Genomic DNA, 21,358 nt, shown 5'->3' with positions numbered 1-21,358 from the left:
CTATAGGATTGAGGTCAGGGCTTTGTGATGGCCACTTCAATACCTTGACTTTGTTGTCCTTAAGCCATTTTGCCACAACTTTGGAAGTATGCTTGGGGTCATTGTCCATTTGGAAGACCCGACTTCCTGACTGATGTCTTGAGATGTTGCGTCAATATATCCACATATTTTCATTCCTCATGATGCCATGTATTTTGTGAAGTGCACCAGTCCCTCCTGCAGGAAAGCACCCCCACAACCTGTCTCTTATACACATCTAGATGTGTATAAGAGACAGCACCAGTCCCTCCTGCAGGAAAGCACCCCCACAACAGGATGATGCCACCCCCGTGCTACACACGGGATGGTGTTCTTCGGCTTGCAAGCGTCCCCCTTTTTCCTCCAAACATAACAATGGTCATTATGGCTGAACAGTTATATTTTTGCTTCATCAGACCAGAGGACATTTCTCCAAAAAGTACAATCTTTGTCCACATGTGCAGTTGCAAACCGTAGTCTGGCTTTTTTATGGAGATTTTGGAGCAGTGGCTTCTTCCTTGCTGAGCGGCCTTTCAGGTTATGTCGATATAGGACTCGTTTTACTGTGGATATAGCTAATTTTGTACCTGTTCCTCCAGCATCTTCAGAAGGTCATTTGCTGCTGTTCTGGGATTGATTTGCACTTTTCGCACCGAAGTACGTTCATCTCTAGGAGACAGAACACGTCTCTCCTTCCTGAGCGGTATGACAGCTGCTTGGTCCCATGGTGTTTATACTTGCATACTATTGTTTGTACAGATGAACGTGGTACCTTCAGGTATTTGGAAATTGCTCCCAAGGATGAAACTTCTGACCCACTGGAATTGTGATACAGTGAATTATAAGTGAAATAATCTGTCTGTAAACAATTGTTGGAAAAATTACTTGTCATGCACAAAGTAATGTCCTAACCGACTTGCCAAAACTATAGTTTGTTAACAATAAATTTGTGGAGTGGTTGAAAAATAAGTTTTAATGACTCCAACCTAAGTGTATGTAAACTTCTGACTTCAACTGTATATTGCAGTACCATACAGTATCTCAGGGATTTTATAGAATGGAAGACAGATGCGAGGTTTGGCTCATCCTTGCAGAAGTCTACCTTTTGTGCCTTAGTGGGAATCGATCGAGAACTTCATCAATGATGGAATGTATAATAATTACAGGAATGTAAGAATTGATGGTGAACCAGGGATGTTGGAACAATGAGGAAGAGCATTCCTCTCTTTAAGGAACAGTTACATTTTCGATTGAAATCGTATCTGAGGCCTTCTGCTCAGGATTCACAAACCTGTCACCTATTTTTGTTCTTAAAAACAACAAGGAGAACATCCTGGAAATGGCAGATCTACTTTTCATCCTACCAAACTGCTGTTTAACACCACCGCAGTGGCACTATGTATGACAAGGACACCAGTAATGACAACACGCTATGTAAGCGGCGAGCTAGCCAAGCCAACATATTTTCTAATCTAGGGCAGAATCAACGCCTAATAGGGCCTAAAAGGGTGGAACCGACCCGAACTGGGCCTAACTGGTCTGAACAGGTTCTAATCAGTTCCAATTTGGATTATCTCACAACCTCTGGTCTTGAGACTCCATAATAAATCACATTTCTTGTCAGCCAGACACAGCCAGAGGGAAGGCTTACCCATTCGTGTGTGGGTTAAATAATCTCTGACAGTCACATTGGGGGGGAGAAGCCTTTAATAGACAAGTATACTTTAATTGGCAAAAGTCATTCAAGAGAAGAATCATTTTTTGGAATGAGTAATCAAAACATTTGGTCACAATTTTTTTTTTGAGAAGCAATTGGAACTCAAAGGGGCAAAAGCCTTGGATATGCAAAAGCCTTGGATATAAAAATCACCTTTATAATAAAGTATTGCATGCCTATCATAGCATTTGCGTAGTAGCATAGAGCAGTAGACTAGAGGCGCTTACAGAAGTTGCACAGATGGGGAACATTTTGAGTAGCTTAGGGTCTACTTGCATTTCATGCAATTCTACATCATTTTACATGACTGGAGACTTTGGCAGAATCTTTTTTAATACCGCAAATATTATCAAAATGACAGGTTACTTTGACACTGAGAATCTGCGATCAATAAAAATGATCATGTCTTGAATCGATCAATAGCTTAGGCCTAGGTGTGTGGTAACACACATTGAATGATATAATAGTACTAAAAATGCTTTACAGTTTCACTGACTCACCCAATGATGCGCAGCTGGTGATGGCCGATGTGCTCGTGCCAAAAGCCTCTCTCTTGTTCTACTTTGTGAAACAATATTTTGAAGGTGATCAGATATTTTGGTAGTCTACAGCAGACAGATTACAGTCCACTCTTTTCAGTAGGAAGCATTTGATTTCCAACCAGTCAGTGTTTTTCCCGCGATTGTATATTGTGAAAGGCCTGTTTTGTCTGCATAGTGTTCACTAATAGATTTGCCACATGTTCCCGACAGTAGGCTATGCTTTGTTATTGGCGGTAAGCAATTTTTAAAATATATACAGTGGGGAGAACAAGTATTTGATACACTGCCGATTTTGCAGGTTTTCCTACTTACAAAGCATGTAGAGGTCTGTAATTTTTATCATAGGTACACTTCAACTGTGAGAGACGGAATCTAAAACAAAAATCCAGAAAATCACATTGTATGATTTTTTAAGTAATTCATTTGCATTTTATATGCATGACATAAGTATTTGATCACCTACCAACCAGTAAGAATTCCGGCTCTCACAGACCTGTTAGTTTTTCTTTAAGAAGCCCTCCTGTTCTCCACTCATTACCTGTATTAACTGCACCTGTTTGAACTCGTTACCTGTATAAAAGACACCTGTCCACACACTCAATCAAACAGACTCCAACCTCTCCACAATGGCCAAGACCAGAGAGCTGTGTAAGGACATCAGGGATAAAATTGTAGACCTGCACAAGGCTGGGATGGGCTACAGGACAATAGGCAAGCAGCTTGTGAGAAGGCAACAACTGTTGGCGCAATTATTTAGAAAATAGAAGAAAATAGAAGAAGTTCAAGATGTGAGTCAATCACCCTCGGTCTGGGCTCCATGCAAGATCTCACCTCGTGGGCATCAATGATCATGAGGAAGGTGAGGGATCAGCCCAGAACTACACGGCAGGAACCTGGTCAATGACCTGAAGAGAGCTGGGACCACAGTCTCAAAGAAAAACCATTAGTAACACACTACGCCGTCATGGATTATAATCCTGCAGCGCACACAAGGTCCCCCTGCTCAAGCAGGCGCATGTCCAGGCCCGTCTGAAGTTTGCCAATGACCATCTGGATGATCCAGAGGCGGAATGGAGAAGGTCATGTGGTCTGATGATTCAAAAATAGAGCTTTTTGGTCTAAACTCCACTCGCCGTGTTTTGGAGGAGAAGAAGGATGAGTACAACCCAAAGACACCATCCCAACCGTGAAGCATGGAGGTGGAAACATCATTCTTTGGGGATGCTTTTCTGCCAAAGGGGACAGGACGACTGCACCGTATTGAGGGAGGATGGATGGGCCATGTATTGCGAGATCTTAGCCAACAAACCTCCTTCCCTCAGTAAGAGCATTGATGATGGGTCGTGGCTGGGTCTTCCAGCATGACAACGACTCCGTAAGAAGGCTCCGTAAGAAGTATCTCAAGGTCCTGGAGTGGCCTAGCCAGTCTCCAGACCTGAACCCAATAGAAAATCTTTGGAGGGAGCTGAAAGTCCGTATTGCCCAGCGACAGCCCCGAAACCTGAAGGATCTGGAGAAGGTCTGTATGGAGGAGTGGGCCAAAATCCCTGCTGCAGTGTGGCAAACCTGGTCAAGAACTACAGGAAACGTATGATCTCTGTAATTGCAAACAAAGGATTCTGTACCAAATATTAAGTTCTGCTTTTCTGATATATCAAATAACTTATGTCATGCAATAAAATGCTAATTAATTACTTAAAAATCATACAATGTGATTTTCGGGATTTTTGTTTTAGATTCCGTCTCTCACAGTTGAAGTGTACCTATGATAAAAATTACAGACCTCTACATGCTTTTTAAGTAGGAAAATCTGCAAAATCGGCAGTGTATCAAATACTTGTTCTCCCCACTGTATATGATCCTCTGTGGCTAAATTATAGGCCTTCTCATTGTGTAGTAGGCTATTCTGAGTTATTCCATTTCTTTCTAAACAGGCAGCAGTAATTCCCTAACTTCAGCAAATGTATTTCAATTTATCAGGTGTGCTACAGCTCCTCCAGAACCCTTTGTGCGGTTATGATTTTATAAGGAAATAAATTATGAAGTGCAACACTGGAGAGATGAGAGTTGCAGGCTCATGTCAATCAGAGCAGAGAGATAATAGAAAGTGAATCTCATTCTWGTTCTCTGAGAAATACAGACACCCTTTTCGCACGGCCACGGCCACGCAAACATAGGTTACAATGTTGTGCAAACTATAAGCTCGGGCCGGCCCAACCCGAATCAACTCTTAGAATATCAGGCCCGGGCTGAAAATTGACTTTTTCACAATGCGTTTTTTTAGGGGTCAGGAGAATTAAGACGAGGCAATGAACCTTCACTTTAATTAAAATGTTTACATTGCAAACAGTGAAAATTATGTTTCATATAATAAGAGTTACCGAATCGGGCCAAATCGGTTCAGGAAGGAAACAGTACAAAATTTAGAGGTGCCAGATCCTGTTTCGGCAGGATCCGGCTCAAATGAACCACTGGTCATTAAGACACGTGATGCCCAACTTCCATCAACAAGTCTCCTTCACCACTAGGGGCAATAAAGTCCTAGACCACTGCTATTCTACACACAAGTGTAAGGATCAACGCTGGTAGACGAGAAGCTGGTACAGGGAGAACATTTAATGAACAACAGACATGAAACAGAACAGGAACAGTGTCTGGACAGGGGAAAAATAACGACATCAATGCTGACACAGGGAACAAAGTCAGGAGCAGACAGAAATAGGGAAGTCAATCAACAAAGTGAAGGAGTCCAGGTGAGTCCCATATTGCGCAGCTGCGCGTAATGATGGTAACATGTGTGCGCGATAAAGGGCAGCCTGGCACGAGAGGGAGAGAGGGAACAGGTGTGACAGTACCGTCTCCTCTAGAGGTGACACCCGGCGTCCCACCTGGGCGAGCCTGACGGGCTGGCCGAGGCATGGGCGCCAGAAAATCCGGCTGGGGCATTGGAGCCTGACGAACCAGCTGAGGGGTCATAGTCCGGCCATCCGGCTGTGGCGTGGGAGCCCTGCGAGCTAGCTGAGGCACTCCCGGTTCCCTCGGAGACAGCACCCGGACCCTACGTCCCGAACCAAATCAAAAAACAAAACTCCCTGATGCTTCTTTTAGGGGTGTCAGCATTCTGTAGGATCGACGCTGGTAGACGAGAAGCTGGTACAGTGAGAACATTTAATGAACAACGGACATGAAACAGAACAGGAACAGCGTCTGGGCAGGGGAAAAATAACGACATCAAAGCTGACACAGGGAACAAAGTGAGGAGCAGACAGAAATAGGGAAGTCATATTGCGCAGCTGCTCGTAATGATGGTGACAGGTGTGTGTAATAAAGGGCAGCCTGGTGCCCGTGAGCGCCAGAGAGGGAGAGCGGGAGCAGGCGTGACAACAAGCAAGCATACAAGGCCCTCCCTCATTCCCCTTCAGCAAATCAGATCATGACTCTATACTCCTGCTTCCTGTCTACATGCAGAAGCTCAAAGAGGTATTAAAGTTCAATGATCAAAGTACCCATGATGCGCGCCATAGAGAAATGGTACTCCGAATCGGAGGCCTACAGGACTGCTTTGTTCGCGCTGACTGGAATATGTTCTGGGACTCTACCGATAGCATCGACGAGCTAACCACCTCTATCACTGGCTTCATTAGAAAATGCATCACCGAAGTTTGTCCCCACAGTGAAGGTTCGCTGCTTCCCCAATCAAATTAATGAATTCACTTTGTCTCCCTTGCCACCAAAAACGTATTCACTTTTTTGTCTCCCTTGCCTTCTGTCTGGTTCCATAGCCACAAAGTCAGATTCCAGTCACGTTCTGCCTCGGCGAATGACGTCATTACTTTTTTAAAGAAATGGAGCACACTTTTATGAAAGAAGAGATCACTTCTTCTATGCAAATGTTGTTGGTCAGTACAATAAAATAATTTGTTCTCATAGCAGTTGCTGATAAAAATAAGTCCTTAGTAGAAGTAATTGTTTGTCATCTGTAGCTCCATGATATCAGCTAAATCAAGCTCAATAACTCAATGCATGCACACACTCCTTCTGAATAATATACATTCACCTGTGTTGTGACTAGAACTAGGCTACGTCTTGATTTACCCAGTTTATCAATAGAGATTTACCATTATATTGTTTTTTCGTTAGATTGGTAAAAACAAAGTCAAATTGATTGTATCATTTATTCATTAATGCATAGCCTACATTGTTGTCTAAAACATGTTTACATTAAAATGTTCAAATGAAATTGAACTCAAGAGGCCCAAGGATTGAACAGAGCAGTAGCTGAGTACATCTGTCTGTATCATGCCAATTTTGTTGTGGTATTGTTTTGGTATCGAGTATCGTGATGATATCGAGTATAATGATACTAAACCGGGTATTGGTATCAAAGTCAAAATTCTTGTATCATGACAACACTAATCCTCACATGTCTCAAGCTGACCACCATCATTCCTGTTCCCAAGAACTCTAAGGCTACCTGCCACAATGACTACCGCCCTGTAGCACTCACATCTGTAATCATGATGTGTTTTGAAAGGCTGGTTATGGCACACATCAACTCCATCATCCCAGATACCCTAGACCCACTCTAATTTGCATACCGATCCAACAGATCCATAGATGACGCAATCTCAATTATACTTTACACTGCCCTCACCCATCTAGATAAGATGAATACCTATGTAAGAATGCTGTTCATTGACTACAGCTCAGCATTCAACACCAAGCCCGTCACCAAGTTTGGGACCCTGCATCTGCATCCTGGACTTCCTGAATGGCTGACCCCAGGTGGTGTGGGTAGGCAGCATCACCTCTGCCAATCTGACCCTCAACACGGGGGGCACCACTGGAGTGTGTGCTTAGTCCCTTCCTGTTCTCCCTGTTCACCCACGACTGCGTGGCCACACACGACTCCAACACCATAATAAAGTTTGCTAACGACACGACGGTGTCAGGCCTGATCTTCTTCAATGTCAGTAAGACCAAGGAGCTGATCGTGGACTACAGGAAACGGGGGGAGGCACGCCCCCATCCACATTGATGGGGCTGTAGCGTAGCAAGTTCAGCGTTTCAAGTTTGTCTGTGTCCAAATCACTAGGGACTGAAAATGGTTCACACACACGGACACAGTCTTGATGAAGGTACGACAGCGCCTCTCCCCCCTTAGGAGGTTGAAAAGATTTGGCATGGGCCCTCAAATCCTCAAAAGATCTACAGTTGCACAATTGAGAGCATCTTGACTGGCTGCATCACTGCTTGGTATGGCAACTGCACCCGTGGACAGACCAGTACATCACTGGGGGCAGAGCTCCCTGCCATCCAGGACCTCTATATCAGGCGGTGTGAAAGGAAGGCCTGGAAAATTGTCAGACTCCAGCCACCCAAGCCATAGACTATTCTCTCTGCTTCCGCTCGGCAAACCGTACCGGAGCAACAAGTCTGACACCAACAGGGTCCTGAACAGCTTCCATCCCCAAGCCATAAGGCTGCTAAATAGCTAACAAAATGGCTACAGGGACTATCTGCAATGATCCTTTTATTTTATACACAGACTATGCACACTCAAGACTTTACACACTCACACACACACACACACACTCACACTGACACTCCGGCACTCACACACACACTTCAATTGCTCACACACACAACACGCACACACATACTGACTCACACACAGTACAATCATCATATACGCTGCTGCTACTTTGTTTATCATATATCCTGATGCCTAGCAGTAGTGTAAACTACTTAAGTAAAAATACTTTAAAGTACTACTTAAGTAGTTTTTTGGGCTAACTGTACTTTAAAAAAAACTTTAAACTTTAACTTCTCTACATTCCTAAAGATAACGATGTCCTTTTTACTCCATACATTTTCCCTGACATCCAAAGTACTTGTTACATTTTGAGAGGCTGACCGGAAAATGGTCCAATTCACATACTTATCAAGAGAACCTCCCTGGTCACCTCTACTGCCTCTGATCTGGCGGACTCACTAAACACACATGCTTCGTTTCTAAATTATGTATGAGTGTTTGAGTGTGCCCCTGGCTATCCGTAAATTAAACAAAACAAGAAAAGTGTGCTGTCTGGTTAGCTTAATATAAGTAAATTGAAATAATTTATACTTTTACTTTTGATACTTAAGTATATTGTAGCATATATATTTACTTTAGTATATTTAAGACCAATACTTTTAGACTTTTACTAAAGTAGTATTTTACTGGGTGACTCACTTTTACTTGAGTCATTTTCTATTAAGGTATCTTTACTTTTACTCAGGTATGACAATTGGGTACTTTTTCCACCACTGTTGCCTAGTCACCTTACCCTTATACATAGCTAACCCTACCACTCCAGTATCCCTGCATATTGGAAATAGTATTGGCACTGACCCTGTATATAGCTTACTTACTTTCTCCTGTTCTTCTTGTTATTGTTTATTGTGTGTTTTGGTTCTATTTGACTTAATTGTTTAGTACTATTGATATTGATTACTGCATTGTTGGGAAAGGAATTTCACTGTACTTGTGCACGTGACAATACAACTTGAAACTTGGTTTAAGTTCTGTGTTGCGATATCAAAGGTGCTCAGCGGTTACCTTCCACAGGAAACCACACAGGAAGACACTGCCCAGCAAGCCTTAATCAGTTTCTTGGGGAGAGAAATACCTACATCCACAGACACACACACACACTGTCTGTAATACGAGTAAGTCACTTTGGATAAAGACGTATGCTAAATAGCCATAAATGTTTTTTTCACCAAAAACTGGGGGAACATTGGCCTATAGTTGCTTTAGTGTGGAGCCAATGGGCTGGCAGGTAGCCCAGTGGTTAGAGCGTTGGACCGAAAGGTTGCAAGATCGAATCCCCGAGCTGACTAGGTAAAAATCTGTCGTTTTGCCCCTGAACAAGGCAGTTAACCCACTGTTCCTAGGGTGTCATTGAAAATAAGAATTTGTTCTTAACTGACTTGCCTAGTTAAATAAAGGTAAAATAAAAAAATGTAAATGACACCAGTCAGCTGAATGGATGTGCTGTTCCTTCAGGAACAGGATACCTTTTACAGTGATAGTTTAAGAAAATGCTAGATTGCTGTGCGATGTATCAAATGGAGAATATATCAATCTTTTTGCGATTAAACTCCCTTGCTTACAAACTAAGCCAGGACGTTTCATACCAATCTTTCCTGACTATCATTTAATGCTCCCTTCAAGTCTTTTGAAAGATAAAGGTGATAAACGTTTGGTATTTACTTTTCAGAACTTTTTTTCCTTTACACTTTGGTAAATCTGGTGCCATCTTAATAAAGTTACCCTGTGAACTTTTCAGTTTCTTCCCTTTTTTTCAATAAATGCAGCATAGACTGGTCTGCGCTTAGTTTCAGACTCTCAACATTGTAGGCTATTTTGTATGTTGTGCATGGATTCAAGTACTTACAATGTTTTGCCATAGGCTAATTAAACGACTTGTGCTGGTGTTCAGAATGTTTTGTAACTTAGAACATGAAAAATGGTCAGCCCATTAGCTTTTTTTTCTCCAAAAATGTATTTAATCCATTATCCTCCTCAGCTTTTTAAGTCACCAGCCATCACTGTCTGAACGATAAAAGTTTGGTATTTACTCCTCAGAACCATATTTTCTCTTCACTTTATATAATCAACGGCCAGCAAAAAAAGTTACATCTCTGTGAACTTCTCAATGACTTTTCCCCCTTTCATTTCCCATGAAAGTCGCGCTCTGCCACGATGAGCTCCTCAGTTTTGCTCTCAGTCTATTTTCCGGCACTCTTTTATAATAAATCTGGATGAAGAGAAGAGCAGCTCGTTTCTGCTTCCGTTGCCAGGTTGGAGCCGAGCCTGGACTTGCCCATATGCTTCCATTTCCCAGTCTGCTGCCCGACCTCCCTCAGGCCRTGCTGCGGTGCAGTTTAATCACTGTGTAAATGATGCATTCTTTGGCCACCGCTACGGATGCTGTTTGGCAGGCTCTCTCACCAGTAAGAAATATGGGGCTCACCACCCTGGGTCGTCCTCAGCAGGCAACTTTAAAAAAAAGTTTTGCAACACTAGTACTGAGGATTAACCAAAATGGCTGTTATTTTTCTTTTTTTAAACGCCTAATTGTGACTGGATGTCGGTTAAATTATTTTAATTCCATTCCGTTCAGTTTTTTTTCTGTGAGCTCAATGCGCACATTGCTGCGCAGTTTCTCTGGAGATAAATAATAAAGCCATCAAATAAAACAAATGTAATATACACAACTGAAATATTTAATTAAAGAAAAGTAAACAGTCACTACTAGGGATTAATATTTTCCACAAAACAGTTTCAATACTGCGAATAATTCATATTTATCCCGACAGTCCCGAGAAATACCGCAAAAATATTGCCACTATGCCAGGGATCTCCCAAAATAAGATTGTAGCTGCGCCACTATGTAAAGATTTCACAGCAAGTGAATTTTATATTTAGAAATGATAGAGTAACTTTGATCACAAATTACGTTGTTGTGAATTGCGAAACTGGCCGTTCATAAATTCTGAGCATTATCATGTAACTCAATAAATTCAGCTAATTTCAGCAGTAAGCCTAGGTTATCTCGACACACAGGACGCGCAGAGCGCACCCCGAGTAGGCTATAGCGTTGCGAATCATACAAACTGTGTAATGGCAGTCAAACAAGTCAAATTACCAAAGTAGGTAAACATAAACTCCAAAGAATGACAGAATATCTCCCATTTGGCTAAATCGAATGGATGATTATACAGATAACAGATCAGCTAATGAATAACGGAGACATGGAGAGAGAAATGTTATTAAATATCAAGTCATCTTAACAGGGACCAACTGTTTAAAAAAACAAACATCTACTCTCATGCTGTTTATTTATCACACATTCTCTACCGAAGCGCTCAATCGAAGTGGGGGACATGTTATAGCGGTATTTTGACAAGCATAGGCGAGACATCCTTTGATAATGCAACCTATGGGTTACAGAATAAAGTTCGGGAATTTTCATGTGAGGAGTTCGAATTTTTGGTTTCGGAGAGATTGGGTCGATAGGAAAATAGTCTCGGGTCTATATAAGGCTACTTTGTGAATCAATATATAAATAATCCACTTGATTTATATTACTGATCAGTGATAGATGAGCAAGAATAAATTAGCTACAACTTCCTCTTGTCCAGCCAGAGGTCAATTAACTAAATATACAGACAGATTCAGTGAAACAAAATCACATTGATTGATTATTAGACAATCCACGGGATTTTGGTCAGGAGTAGGACAGGCATTGTATAACATGCTAGCAAATGTTCTGATCAGCTAATATATGAATAAAGGTGATCATTAGCACTCACCTCATCTTAGCTAACATTTCCCCCAGCCTAATTGTTACCAAATATCCAAAGGAGAGTCAGTAAACACAAAAACCTGACATTGATTGATTTATCTAGACAAATCCCCCAGGCTTGTCTCAAAGCAGCGTGATGGCACTCTCCCAATCAAAAAGGTGCTATTTATTTAACTAGGCAAGTCAGTTAAGAACAAATTCTTATTTACAATGACGGCCTACCCCKGCCAAACTCGGACGACGCTGGGCCAATTGTGCGCCGCCCTATGGGACTCTCAATCACGGCCGGTTGTGATACAGCCTGGAATCAAACCAGGGTCTGTAGTGACACCTCTAGCACTGAGAAGCAGACATGACTTTGGGATTATCAGTATAAGCAAGAATTTGATGCTTTCAATTGCCTTAGCCTACTTTATTTCAATATTTTCATCATTCAGTTGCTCATAACTAAGGTGAGTTTTACGCTGTGCTTTTTCTAGGACCAATGGCTGTTTCCTCGTTTCCTTACCTCACTGCTGCTCGCCTCCACCTTGTTGTTCTCCTCACTAGTTTAAATCAATATAGCTAACTGTTTTCTTGAAATCTGGCTTTTTTCCCGGTTCGGGCTCATTTAATTTCTGTGATGTCAGACCAGGTCTGGGCTCAGTCTTCAGGTCACCGGGTTTGGGTCGGAACGGGATCAAATTTTCAGTTCTGATGAGAACTCTAAACTGCATTCGGGTCTCATGTGCAGTCTGGCAGGATCAATTATGCGTGTGCTTTGAATTTATGGTGACTTTGTGTGAAGAAAATATGCTAGGCTAAAGGCTTCCATGCGACATCCGATAATGTGCTATTATATTTTTCATCAATCGGTTGCTACGCATGTTGTTTGTTTTGCATTAGTGCCACATTGGGGCAAAATGTTGTAATTTCCCAGGCCTTGTCATTACATTTTTTCGGGAAATGTGAAGAGTGATCCCGGGACAGTCCTGGGATCGCGGGTACCAATGTTAATCCCCAGTCGCTAGCATCATGGGACTTTTATTAATTGTTTTAATCTGTGTTGTTACAGCATTCAACCCACATAATACATAGTGCATTTAATGTAATTTAATGTTTAATGTAAAAAAAAAAAAAAAAAAGGACTAATTGCTCAGCACTGTTCAACTAAAATGAGCATTTCTTATTGGACAAGTCTAGGTTAGTCCTTCCTTGTTTGAGTCTGTTTTCTTCTGTTTAATGCCAAATGAACACAACCCTGGTACGGTAGTATAGATAGGTATTGGGAGGAAGTGTAGAATTGTGGAACTTGGCTCAGAGCTTGTTTTGATGCATTTAGGTTAGTAGCAGAGATTTTTTGTTTATGTCTAACAATGTGAAACAAGATGATTAGTATTAGTTTCGCCAGCAGCTCTGCAGAGCCAAGTTGACTAGAATCCAAAGCAAGTGAGAAACCGAGACAAAATTAAGTTTTCTTTAATGATATAATAATAATATGCCTTTTAGCAGACGATTTTGTCCAAAGCAACATAGTCATGCGTGCATACATTTTATAACGGATTCAGTTCTCAAATAATGAAACAGTCCAAAACAATCCAAAAAAACCACAGGAACAAGTTTTTGGACTAGAATGACAAAGCTACTTATTCCTCATTGAAGTGTGTGTGAGTGCGTGCAGCAGGCAGCCTTTCCTCCTTCTCTCTCTCGTCTCTCTTTGTGCTAAAGCTAAAGAGGATTCATTAGGCTGACTCCAAAGCACCTGACTGCATGCAGAGCCACACTCTGTGGGAAGTCACAGTGACGCTAACGATGCAAACCTACTTTCTACCAAGTTCTTACAGAATAACAATGATGGCTCTCGATTCCCGACTCACGGCGGGCGGCGTGACATTCGGCGGCCACATGTCTTATTTTGGAATACATTTTGGATCCTTGAGGGATTCGCTGTCTGGATGAGCTTCTCTTTCTCCCTCTCTTTCTCTATTTTATAACTTTTTATTTTTTAATTATTTAAAAAGAACTTAGTCTGGCTTTCAACTTACTCTTGAAAGTTGTCATAGTAGAATACAGAAGGTGCAATTTTGAAATTGAGTAGTACATCATCAGTTTTCCTTTTGTCATGTCAGTCATTGCTGACCTTAAAAAGTAATTTATAACTTGTATGAAATTTCCAGATCAACTAGCCCATGTCAGCTAATGATTTTTAGCTAGGTTTTTAGCCTACCTTTGAGTTTGACACACAGGAAGTTTGAGTTACTCAAATATCACATGAATACACAGACATGGGAAAATGTATATAATTGCAATTAAATGAGCATTAAAACAGCAACATTTTCTCTGCACCCCATGACAAAATGTGTAGAATTACAGCAAATAAGCTTTAAACCTGCAAAATGTTGTCTCCGCCAACCAGAGGGGTATGAACAGTGTGTGTCATGAATAGTGCTTGTATCCATAGAAATAGACGTGGCGCGCAGGGCGGGAGTTTGGGAACCCCTGCGTTAAAGAACACTACTAGTCCTTAGGCCAGGCCTGGGCAATTACAGTCCTGTCACACTTTCCCCCCATCCCGAGTAAACACTCCTAATTTAAAAGAATTGCATATTTAACTGACGATCATGATTAGTTGATTTTTGGAGTCAGGTGTGTTAGCTGGGGCAAAAGTGTGACACCAATCAGGCCCCCGAGGACTGGAGTTTCCCAGGCCTGCCTTAGGCTGATCTGACTCCATGTTATCTCTGCTATCTGTCTGCATGTAGACATAGAAACCCTTCTCTAAGCTCGAACCAAAGGACCCAGGCAGTTGTTAATTTATAACACACACACACACACTGCAGGGCCTTATGAGTATCGGCTGCCTTAATAAGCAGCGAGGGATCAAACGAGAGTGATGCAACTGCAAGTCAAGAGCCCCCTCTCTGACACATCTGCCTCCTCTTCACCACCACCACCACCCTCCGTCCCCAACCCCCTCGACACCTCCCGACGCTCATCCCGCCAACCCATCCCGCAGCACCTGTCAAGTCATCCACTACGCTCGACACAATGAAACACAGAACAGGGCGACAGGAAGAGTCGTCTAATACATCTATGGACTTTGCTGTTCTTTCATTCCTCCAAGATATGAAATGAATGAATCTGTAGATCTGTCTTTTATGGATGACACTTTTGAGTACATTGTATTTTGACACCTGTCATCATAGTTTGAGCGCTCCAAGGATTTAATTTTCCAAGTTTCCATCAATGCCAGATACCTGCTGCTGCACTTCTTAAAGCAGCTGTGTTGTTTCAGAACGGGATAGCCAGCGGTCCCAAACATCTTTTGGGAGACTTGGGAGTCATTATTTGGAGAGAGAAGGGAAAATGAGGCTGGCTAAATGCAATGGTGATTTTAGCTTGTAAATCTTGGTGGTACAAAGAACACTTTAAGAAAATGCATGCCAGCAAAGCTACTACACAACACAACACAACACTAAACAATACATTAATTGCACTATAACGGTGGCAAAAGGTACCCACAAACTGTTAGGGCCTACATAAAGCTGTCCCAACAGCAGAGCTTTCTTTTCAGCACCATGTGTGAATCCTTACCACCACTACACCTGGCTATCAGCGGAGCCTACTCTGGCAGCAAAACAGTTCATTCAGCCTCATTTACTGCCTTTTTAAAGAACATAGCTGGCATGGCGGACATGCTTAAATAAATATGGTTTCAACTCGATATGAATTGTATTCTCTTTCACTAATAACGAATGCCGACATGAGTTTTGACCTTTGAACCATACACAAACATTATTACTTTCATGTTCAGTAAATTCATAATGTTTGTTCTTATATCATGCACACATGTCCTTGTGTGCCATCGCGTGCATGTTGATTTTGTCCATCCACACCAGACACGATCAGGACGGGGCGGCAGGTAGCCTAGTGGTTAGAGCATTGAACTAGTTACTGGAAGGTTGCAAGATCGAATCCCCGAGCTGACAAGGTAAAAATTGGTCGTTCTGCCCAGATATCAAAACGAACTCTGAATCAACTACATTCATTTGGGAACAGGTCGAAAAGCATGAAACATTCATGGCAATTTAATTTGCTAGTTAATTTGTCCTGGGATGTAAATATTGGGTTGTTCTTTTACCTGAAATGCACAAGATCTCCTACTCTGACAATTAATCCACAGATAAAATGGTAAACCGAGTTAGTTTCTAGTAATATCTCCTCCTTCAGGCTTMTTCTTCATCTTTGGTTGCCAACCGCCATATAAAATCCAATCTTAAGGTGCATTACCACCACCAACTGGACTGGAGTGTGACCTCAGTTCATCTTTCAATCACCCACGTGGGTATATGCTCCTAAAAACCAATCAGGAGATGGAAGAGGCGGGACGTACAATGCATCAAGCGCCACAAATAGAACCAAGTTCTATTTTAGCGCCTGGCTATGCAGAAGCTTGCGAGCAGTTTGGACGCAATGATTGAATAACGTATGTGTACATTTATTTAGCAACGCTCGCGAGCTGTGTGGTCAGCATGTAAGTATAAGCAAGTGCAAGCAATCGAGCAGTGACAAGGTAGGCCTTCATTCAGCACTTTCAAAATGGACACGACAGAAATTCAGATAAATGTTAGTTCAGATAAATTCAGCAATATGTTGAGTTAACTTTACTCTTCTTTAAGTCATCACATGGAGAGAGAGCGAGACACTGTTAGCCTACCATTTTTAAGTATTTTATTAGGCCTATGTGGTCTAAAAAGGAAGGAAAATACAATCATGAGGATCCACTTTTATAGACAATATAACGAAGCTCAGACAGCGTATTGCGCAAACAAAACATCCCTTACAACATCAACTGGAATTACATGGTTTTATTACTGAACTTTTTGTTGAAAAAACAACAACATTTGAATGGGAAGAGACTGTCACTGGCAAACATGGTTACAGACCCAAAAACATTATATACTGTAGTATCCCCTCATAGTGGAGAAATGCATATGCGCTAATTATAATACACAAAGTAAGAAAAACAATGAATTGCATCCTTCCAACATTGCCTAAAATTATAAATAAGATACTAATGAGATAGATCTATATAAGTAATATAACATTTGAGATGTAGGCTACAAACTAAGGGAACGATGAGAGGATAAGAGACAAGCCGTAATTTCGATTAAGACATTAATGAGCGAGCTATAAAATATGTATTCGATATTTATAAAATATGTATTCGATAAGTTCTGAGGGGGAGAGGGACCAAATTCTTAGGGTGAGACACATGGGCTACTAACAGCTTACAACACAACAGACACTTAGTATTACTTTCTTAGCGATAGTATACATATCCTGGCATATTATTTATGCAGCAGCGTACAAGACATATTTTTGGATTCACTGTTGTTATGCTGTGCTCACTTGAACAGGAAGGTGGCACGGCAGTCCTTATGGGCAAACTTTGTCATCAAACTTTCATCAAAGWCTGGCATTCTCTGGATTTATGGTGCTTTCAAGACAACTGGGAACTCTGAAAAAAACGAGGTTAAATCATGATGTCAGTGATCTTCAGGTCGGAATGTCGAAGGTCTAGAAAGAGGCCCGAATTCCCGACYTGGAATTCCGAGTTGGATGAGCGTTCAAAGCGGATTTTCCCAGTCGGAGCTCGTTTTTCTCTGAATTTCCAGTTGTCTTGAACGCACTAAAGTCGGAAGTCCGAGATTTCCCAGTTCCGAGTTACCAGTTGTTTTGAACACGGCAGAAGTCATGCTGGATTGACAGCATGGCCATGTATTCAACCATTGTGTTGCATGTGAATGTTTATCTTTTTAAGCTTGGCAAAGAGACCTTTTCAGACAGATGTTTTAAATCCTTAAACCCAGACTTGAACCACACACCCCATCCACCGAATAACAGGCAGGGGAAGCAAAATAGTGAATTTGCGATTTCTGAGTTTTTATGTAATGTCCAATGGCCGATGAGCACCGATACGTTTTATCTATAATTTCTCTTAATTTGACAAGGATTGAAAATGATTTGCCAGTAGAATGTTGACATTATTCATGATGACTGCTTGTCTAGCTAGCTAGCTTTCTAGCTAAGATTTTGAAAGTATGATGTTGACATGATCAGTCCAATCAAAGCTATGGTAGATATAACGTGATTTGACGTCATTTTATCTGTGGCCAATGCCTTCTTGGACGGGCACTTCTAATGTCAGTCTATGGCAGCACCCAAGGGGGCTTGAACTGCCTAGCTCTCCTTGTAGATTCTGAGGTGATGTAATGTCCCCATGAGTGACAGAACACTGAGCCAATCACAGAGCAACTAGAGAAGATTACCAATGCCTAAGCTCTGTATTTTCGCTGGCTGCCCCTCCATCACAGAAAGCACTGAGCTAAGCTGAAACACCTGCATTTTGGAACTGCCTTACTCAAGAAAGTGACCATGTTTGTATGCGGCTTTATTAAACTCAAGGATATATTTGTTTACGTTGCTTGCAAACTGAAATGTAACACGAATGAATGCCAAAATAACATGCAAAACAAGCCAATTATATCTTCTTTCTTTTTTTAGCTAAACAGGTGGGGCTCAAAACAGGTGTGGCTCTGCATGATGGTGACGGGTCACCACTGGCTAAATGTATACATTGTTATAAATCGCATATTATACCAGATACAGCCACAGGCTGTTGTGTAGCACTTATGTTTCTCCACTGTACATTCTACTGTACAACTGCTGCATCAGTGTTAAGGTTGCAAAATTCCAATAATCTTTCAACCGCCATTTCTGGAAAATGTGGGAATTTTGGGTTAAAGGGCCATATGTGACTCTAGATCTGCAAGTTCAAGACCCTTGTCCTATGTAAACACTGACAATGTACAATGCTGTCAGACTGTTCTCGATCACAAGAGGATATGACATTTATTGGCAATTGCGACCACAAACCTCAAACAGCTCCAAAGTACCTTCCCTAATACCTCCCTCCTCCATCACACTGCCACCACAGCTTATAGGAGAAACCATGGGCTCACACAAAGCAAGACTGAAACCACACACAAAAGATTCATGTTTAATAGAATCTGGTACTCTTCAGTCCATCAGATCTCTCTATAAGTGCATTCTATGGACTGTTATTGACAGTGAACATTTGAGACTGTGGGTGTTGGGGGGACAGGTTGGTCGGGGATGTTTGACAGGTGTTGTGGCAGAACACGGATCAATAGCTCATCACCGCTGACAGAGAGCATGATGGGACATTGGGACAAAGCAATGATTGATCGCTATGGTTTGAGCAGGTCGGCAGTCGCAAGAAAACAGAGTAAAGGTTGCTTAGAACTATTCACTCATTTAAAACGGGAGTGGAATTCACTCCCTATTAATAACACCGCTGAGGGTGTTGCATATGTGCTGCAGGCGGTGGCTTTACCCACTAGACCAGCCTCAGGCACTATTATGTAGTCATTTTGAAGATCAAAACAGTTTTCAAGCCATCAAGTGACGATGATGATATCATCTCCTGTAATATTGACTCATTTATCTTTCTCTCTCCTTCTCACTCCTTCTTCTTCTCCTTCCTCCTCCTCCCCCTTTCTTTGCCTCCCTCCTTCTCCCTCCTTATTCTCCTCCCTCCTCTGCCCGTTCCGGAGCAGTTTGGCCGAACAGAAGTGATCGATAACACCCTGAACCCGGACTTTGTTCGGAAGTTTGTCCTGGATTTCTTCTTCGAGGAGAAGCAGAATCTTCGCTTTGATGTGTAAGTGGAGACCTCTCTCTTCCCGTCTGTTGTACTATCCTCCCATCTTCTCTTTTGTCCTCCTGTCCACCAGAGAATGATTCAACAGTTTTCATTAGCAAGGTTCACTTAATAATCACTTGACTTATTAATACTAAGGGCCCAATTCAATCAAACCAGGGTCATGTTCAGTTGGGCACCGTAGCAAAACACACTTTATTTGGATAGTCCGGATTTTCCATCTGTAGGTGCTGGGGTATATGATTACAATGCTAAGGAAGACGTGGATGTTCCTCTCACCTATATTTACCACTGTAAACATTACATTTACATCATTTATCGCAAACATGATTTTACATGGTCATAAACATCATTTTACATGATCGTAAACATCATTTTATATGATCATAAACATCATTTTATATTATCATAAGCATCACAAACATTTAGATTAACAACATTTTGCAGGATAATTACGTTTTTGACCTTAAAAAAAACTACTTTGACCGATAAAGTCAAAAAACACTTTCAAGCCCAACAACAACATTAGAACTCCCCTTTGCCTCAAATCCACAGCCAGCTTCCTTTCCGCTGCGAAGGCAGCTCACAGTCGAAACCAGGGGTGGAGGGAGTTGCAGGCTGTTGGGGGGATGTTACTGTTCCAACTTCCCTCCTCCCCCAGAGAAGGGGGGATCGATGCCCTCTGCAGGGGGCCAGAGGAGAAGAGGAGAGCAAGAGCAGAAGCCCCAGCAGGGGGCCAGAGGAGAGGAAGAGCAGAGGCCCCAGCATGTGGCAGGTGGTGGTAGCTCGGGCCGAACCACCCCCTCAGATCTGTCACATTGATTAGGCTACACACATACACACCACGATCAATACCACCGCCAAAACACCAACCGACCGCCACAGCCAGATCTGCCACGCAGACAGGAAGCATTAGTCAAACAAGCAGAAGCAAAGATGTAACAGTAGGTGGATACCAGTGTAGTCGGAAGGCATTTGTCAACGGTTGTTGTTGTATTTCATTCAAATCTTGTCCAGAAGGAGGAGGAAAGTCAAACATGATTTTAAGCAAAAACTCTCTTTGTTGTAAGATGAGGAGCTGACAAAATATGTGTTTTTCGGAATAGCGTTGGAGAGATGTTTGTAAAATCTTGACAGATACTAGTTGGAGACAGTCATAACAGAACGGGATAAAACTTTTAAATAGAGTTGGAAACTGTCAACCCAGAAAAACAGCTAAAAATAAATTACAGAACATGAATCTGAATCACAACAAGCCATACACCATGTGTTCCTGTTCTGATTTAAACCCTACCGGTATAGCCAGCTGTGCAGGAATAGATTGACACAAACACACACATTCATACACACACACACACATCACTAGGCTATATACACCATATACAGTTATAATAATATATTATTACACATGGCAAACTCTATATTATGCGCATAGTTTTAGGATTTCCTGTCCATTTGGGCTCTCCACATGATTTGTTAGTCATAATCTCTAGCAAATGACTCCCTATGGGTTGTGTAAATTCATGTTTGCAGTGTTGCTAATCTTTGGTCGGGGATTGGGAGAATTTGGTTTGTTACCTAACTGGGTGGGAACAGTGAGAAAGTAATATGCAAGGGAAACTGTGAATTGTGTAAAAAATGCACATGCACAGACAGGTACACACACACACAAACACACACACACACACACACCATACAATACACTCTTACAGGCACATGCTCAGGTTTTGGCTAACCCCCTCCGCTGGGACAGCCATGCTGAATCATTAGAGGTGAATTATTCAGTAACAGCCCACAATCGTGCGCACACAGACACACACACTCTGTTGGTTGTCACGTTTTCTTTGTTGACTGCGTCTTGGATCATCTCTGATGTTGTCCTTCACACTTAAAAGATCCTCACTCTACACACTTAAAACATCTCTAAACTTCACATTTAAAACATCTACAAACTTTGACACTTAATACATCTACAAACTTCTACAATTAATACATCTAC

At 41.9% G+C, this 21,358-nt stretch overlaps 1 protein-coding gene across 1 annotated transcript in view; it reads left to right on the top strand.

Moving 5' to 3' along the window:
• LOC139028443 (copine-8-like) overlaps positions 1 to 21,358 on the top strand; it is a 60,118-nt gene that overhangs the window by 26,741 nt on the left and 12,019 nt on the right. Inside the window, exon 4 of the mRNA XM_070445840.1 lies at positions 19,256 to 19,359. Within this exon, the coding sequence (XP_070301941.1) occupies positions 19,256 to 19,359 (104 nt within the window). The remainder of the gene's footprint in view (positions 1 to 19,255; positions 19,360 to 21,358) is intronic.

This window comes from Salvelinus sp. IW2-2015, linkage group LG11, assembly GCF_002910315.2.
Source record: "Salvelinus sp. IW2-2015 linkage group LG11, ASM291031v2, whole genome shotgun sequence".
Lineage (NCBI taxonomy): Eukaryota > Metazoa > Chordata > Actinopteri > Salmoniformes > Salmonidae > Salvelinus > Salvelinus sp. IW2-2015.
Note: the sequence above shows the minus strand (reverse complement) of the source record. Positions and strands in the feature narration are given on the sequence as shown.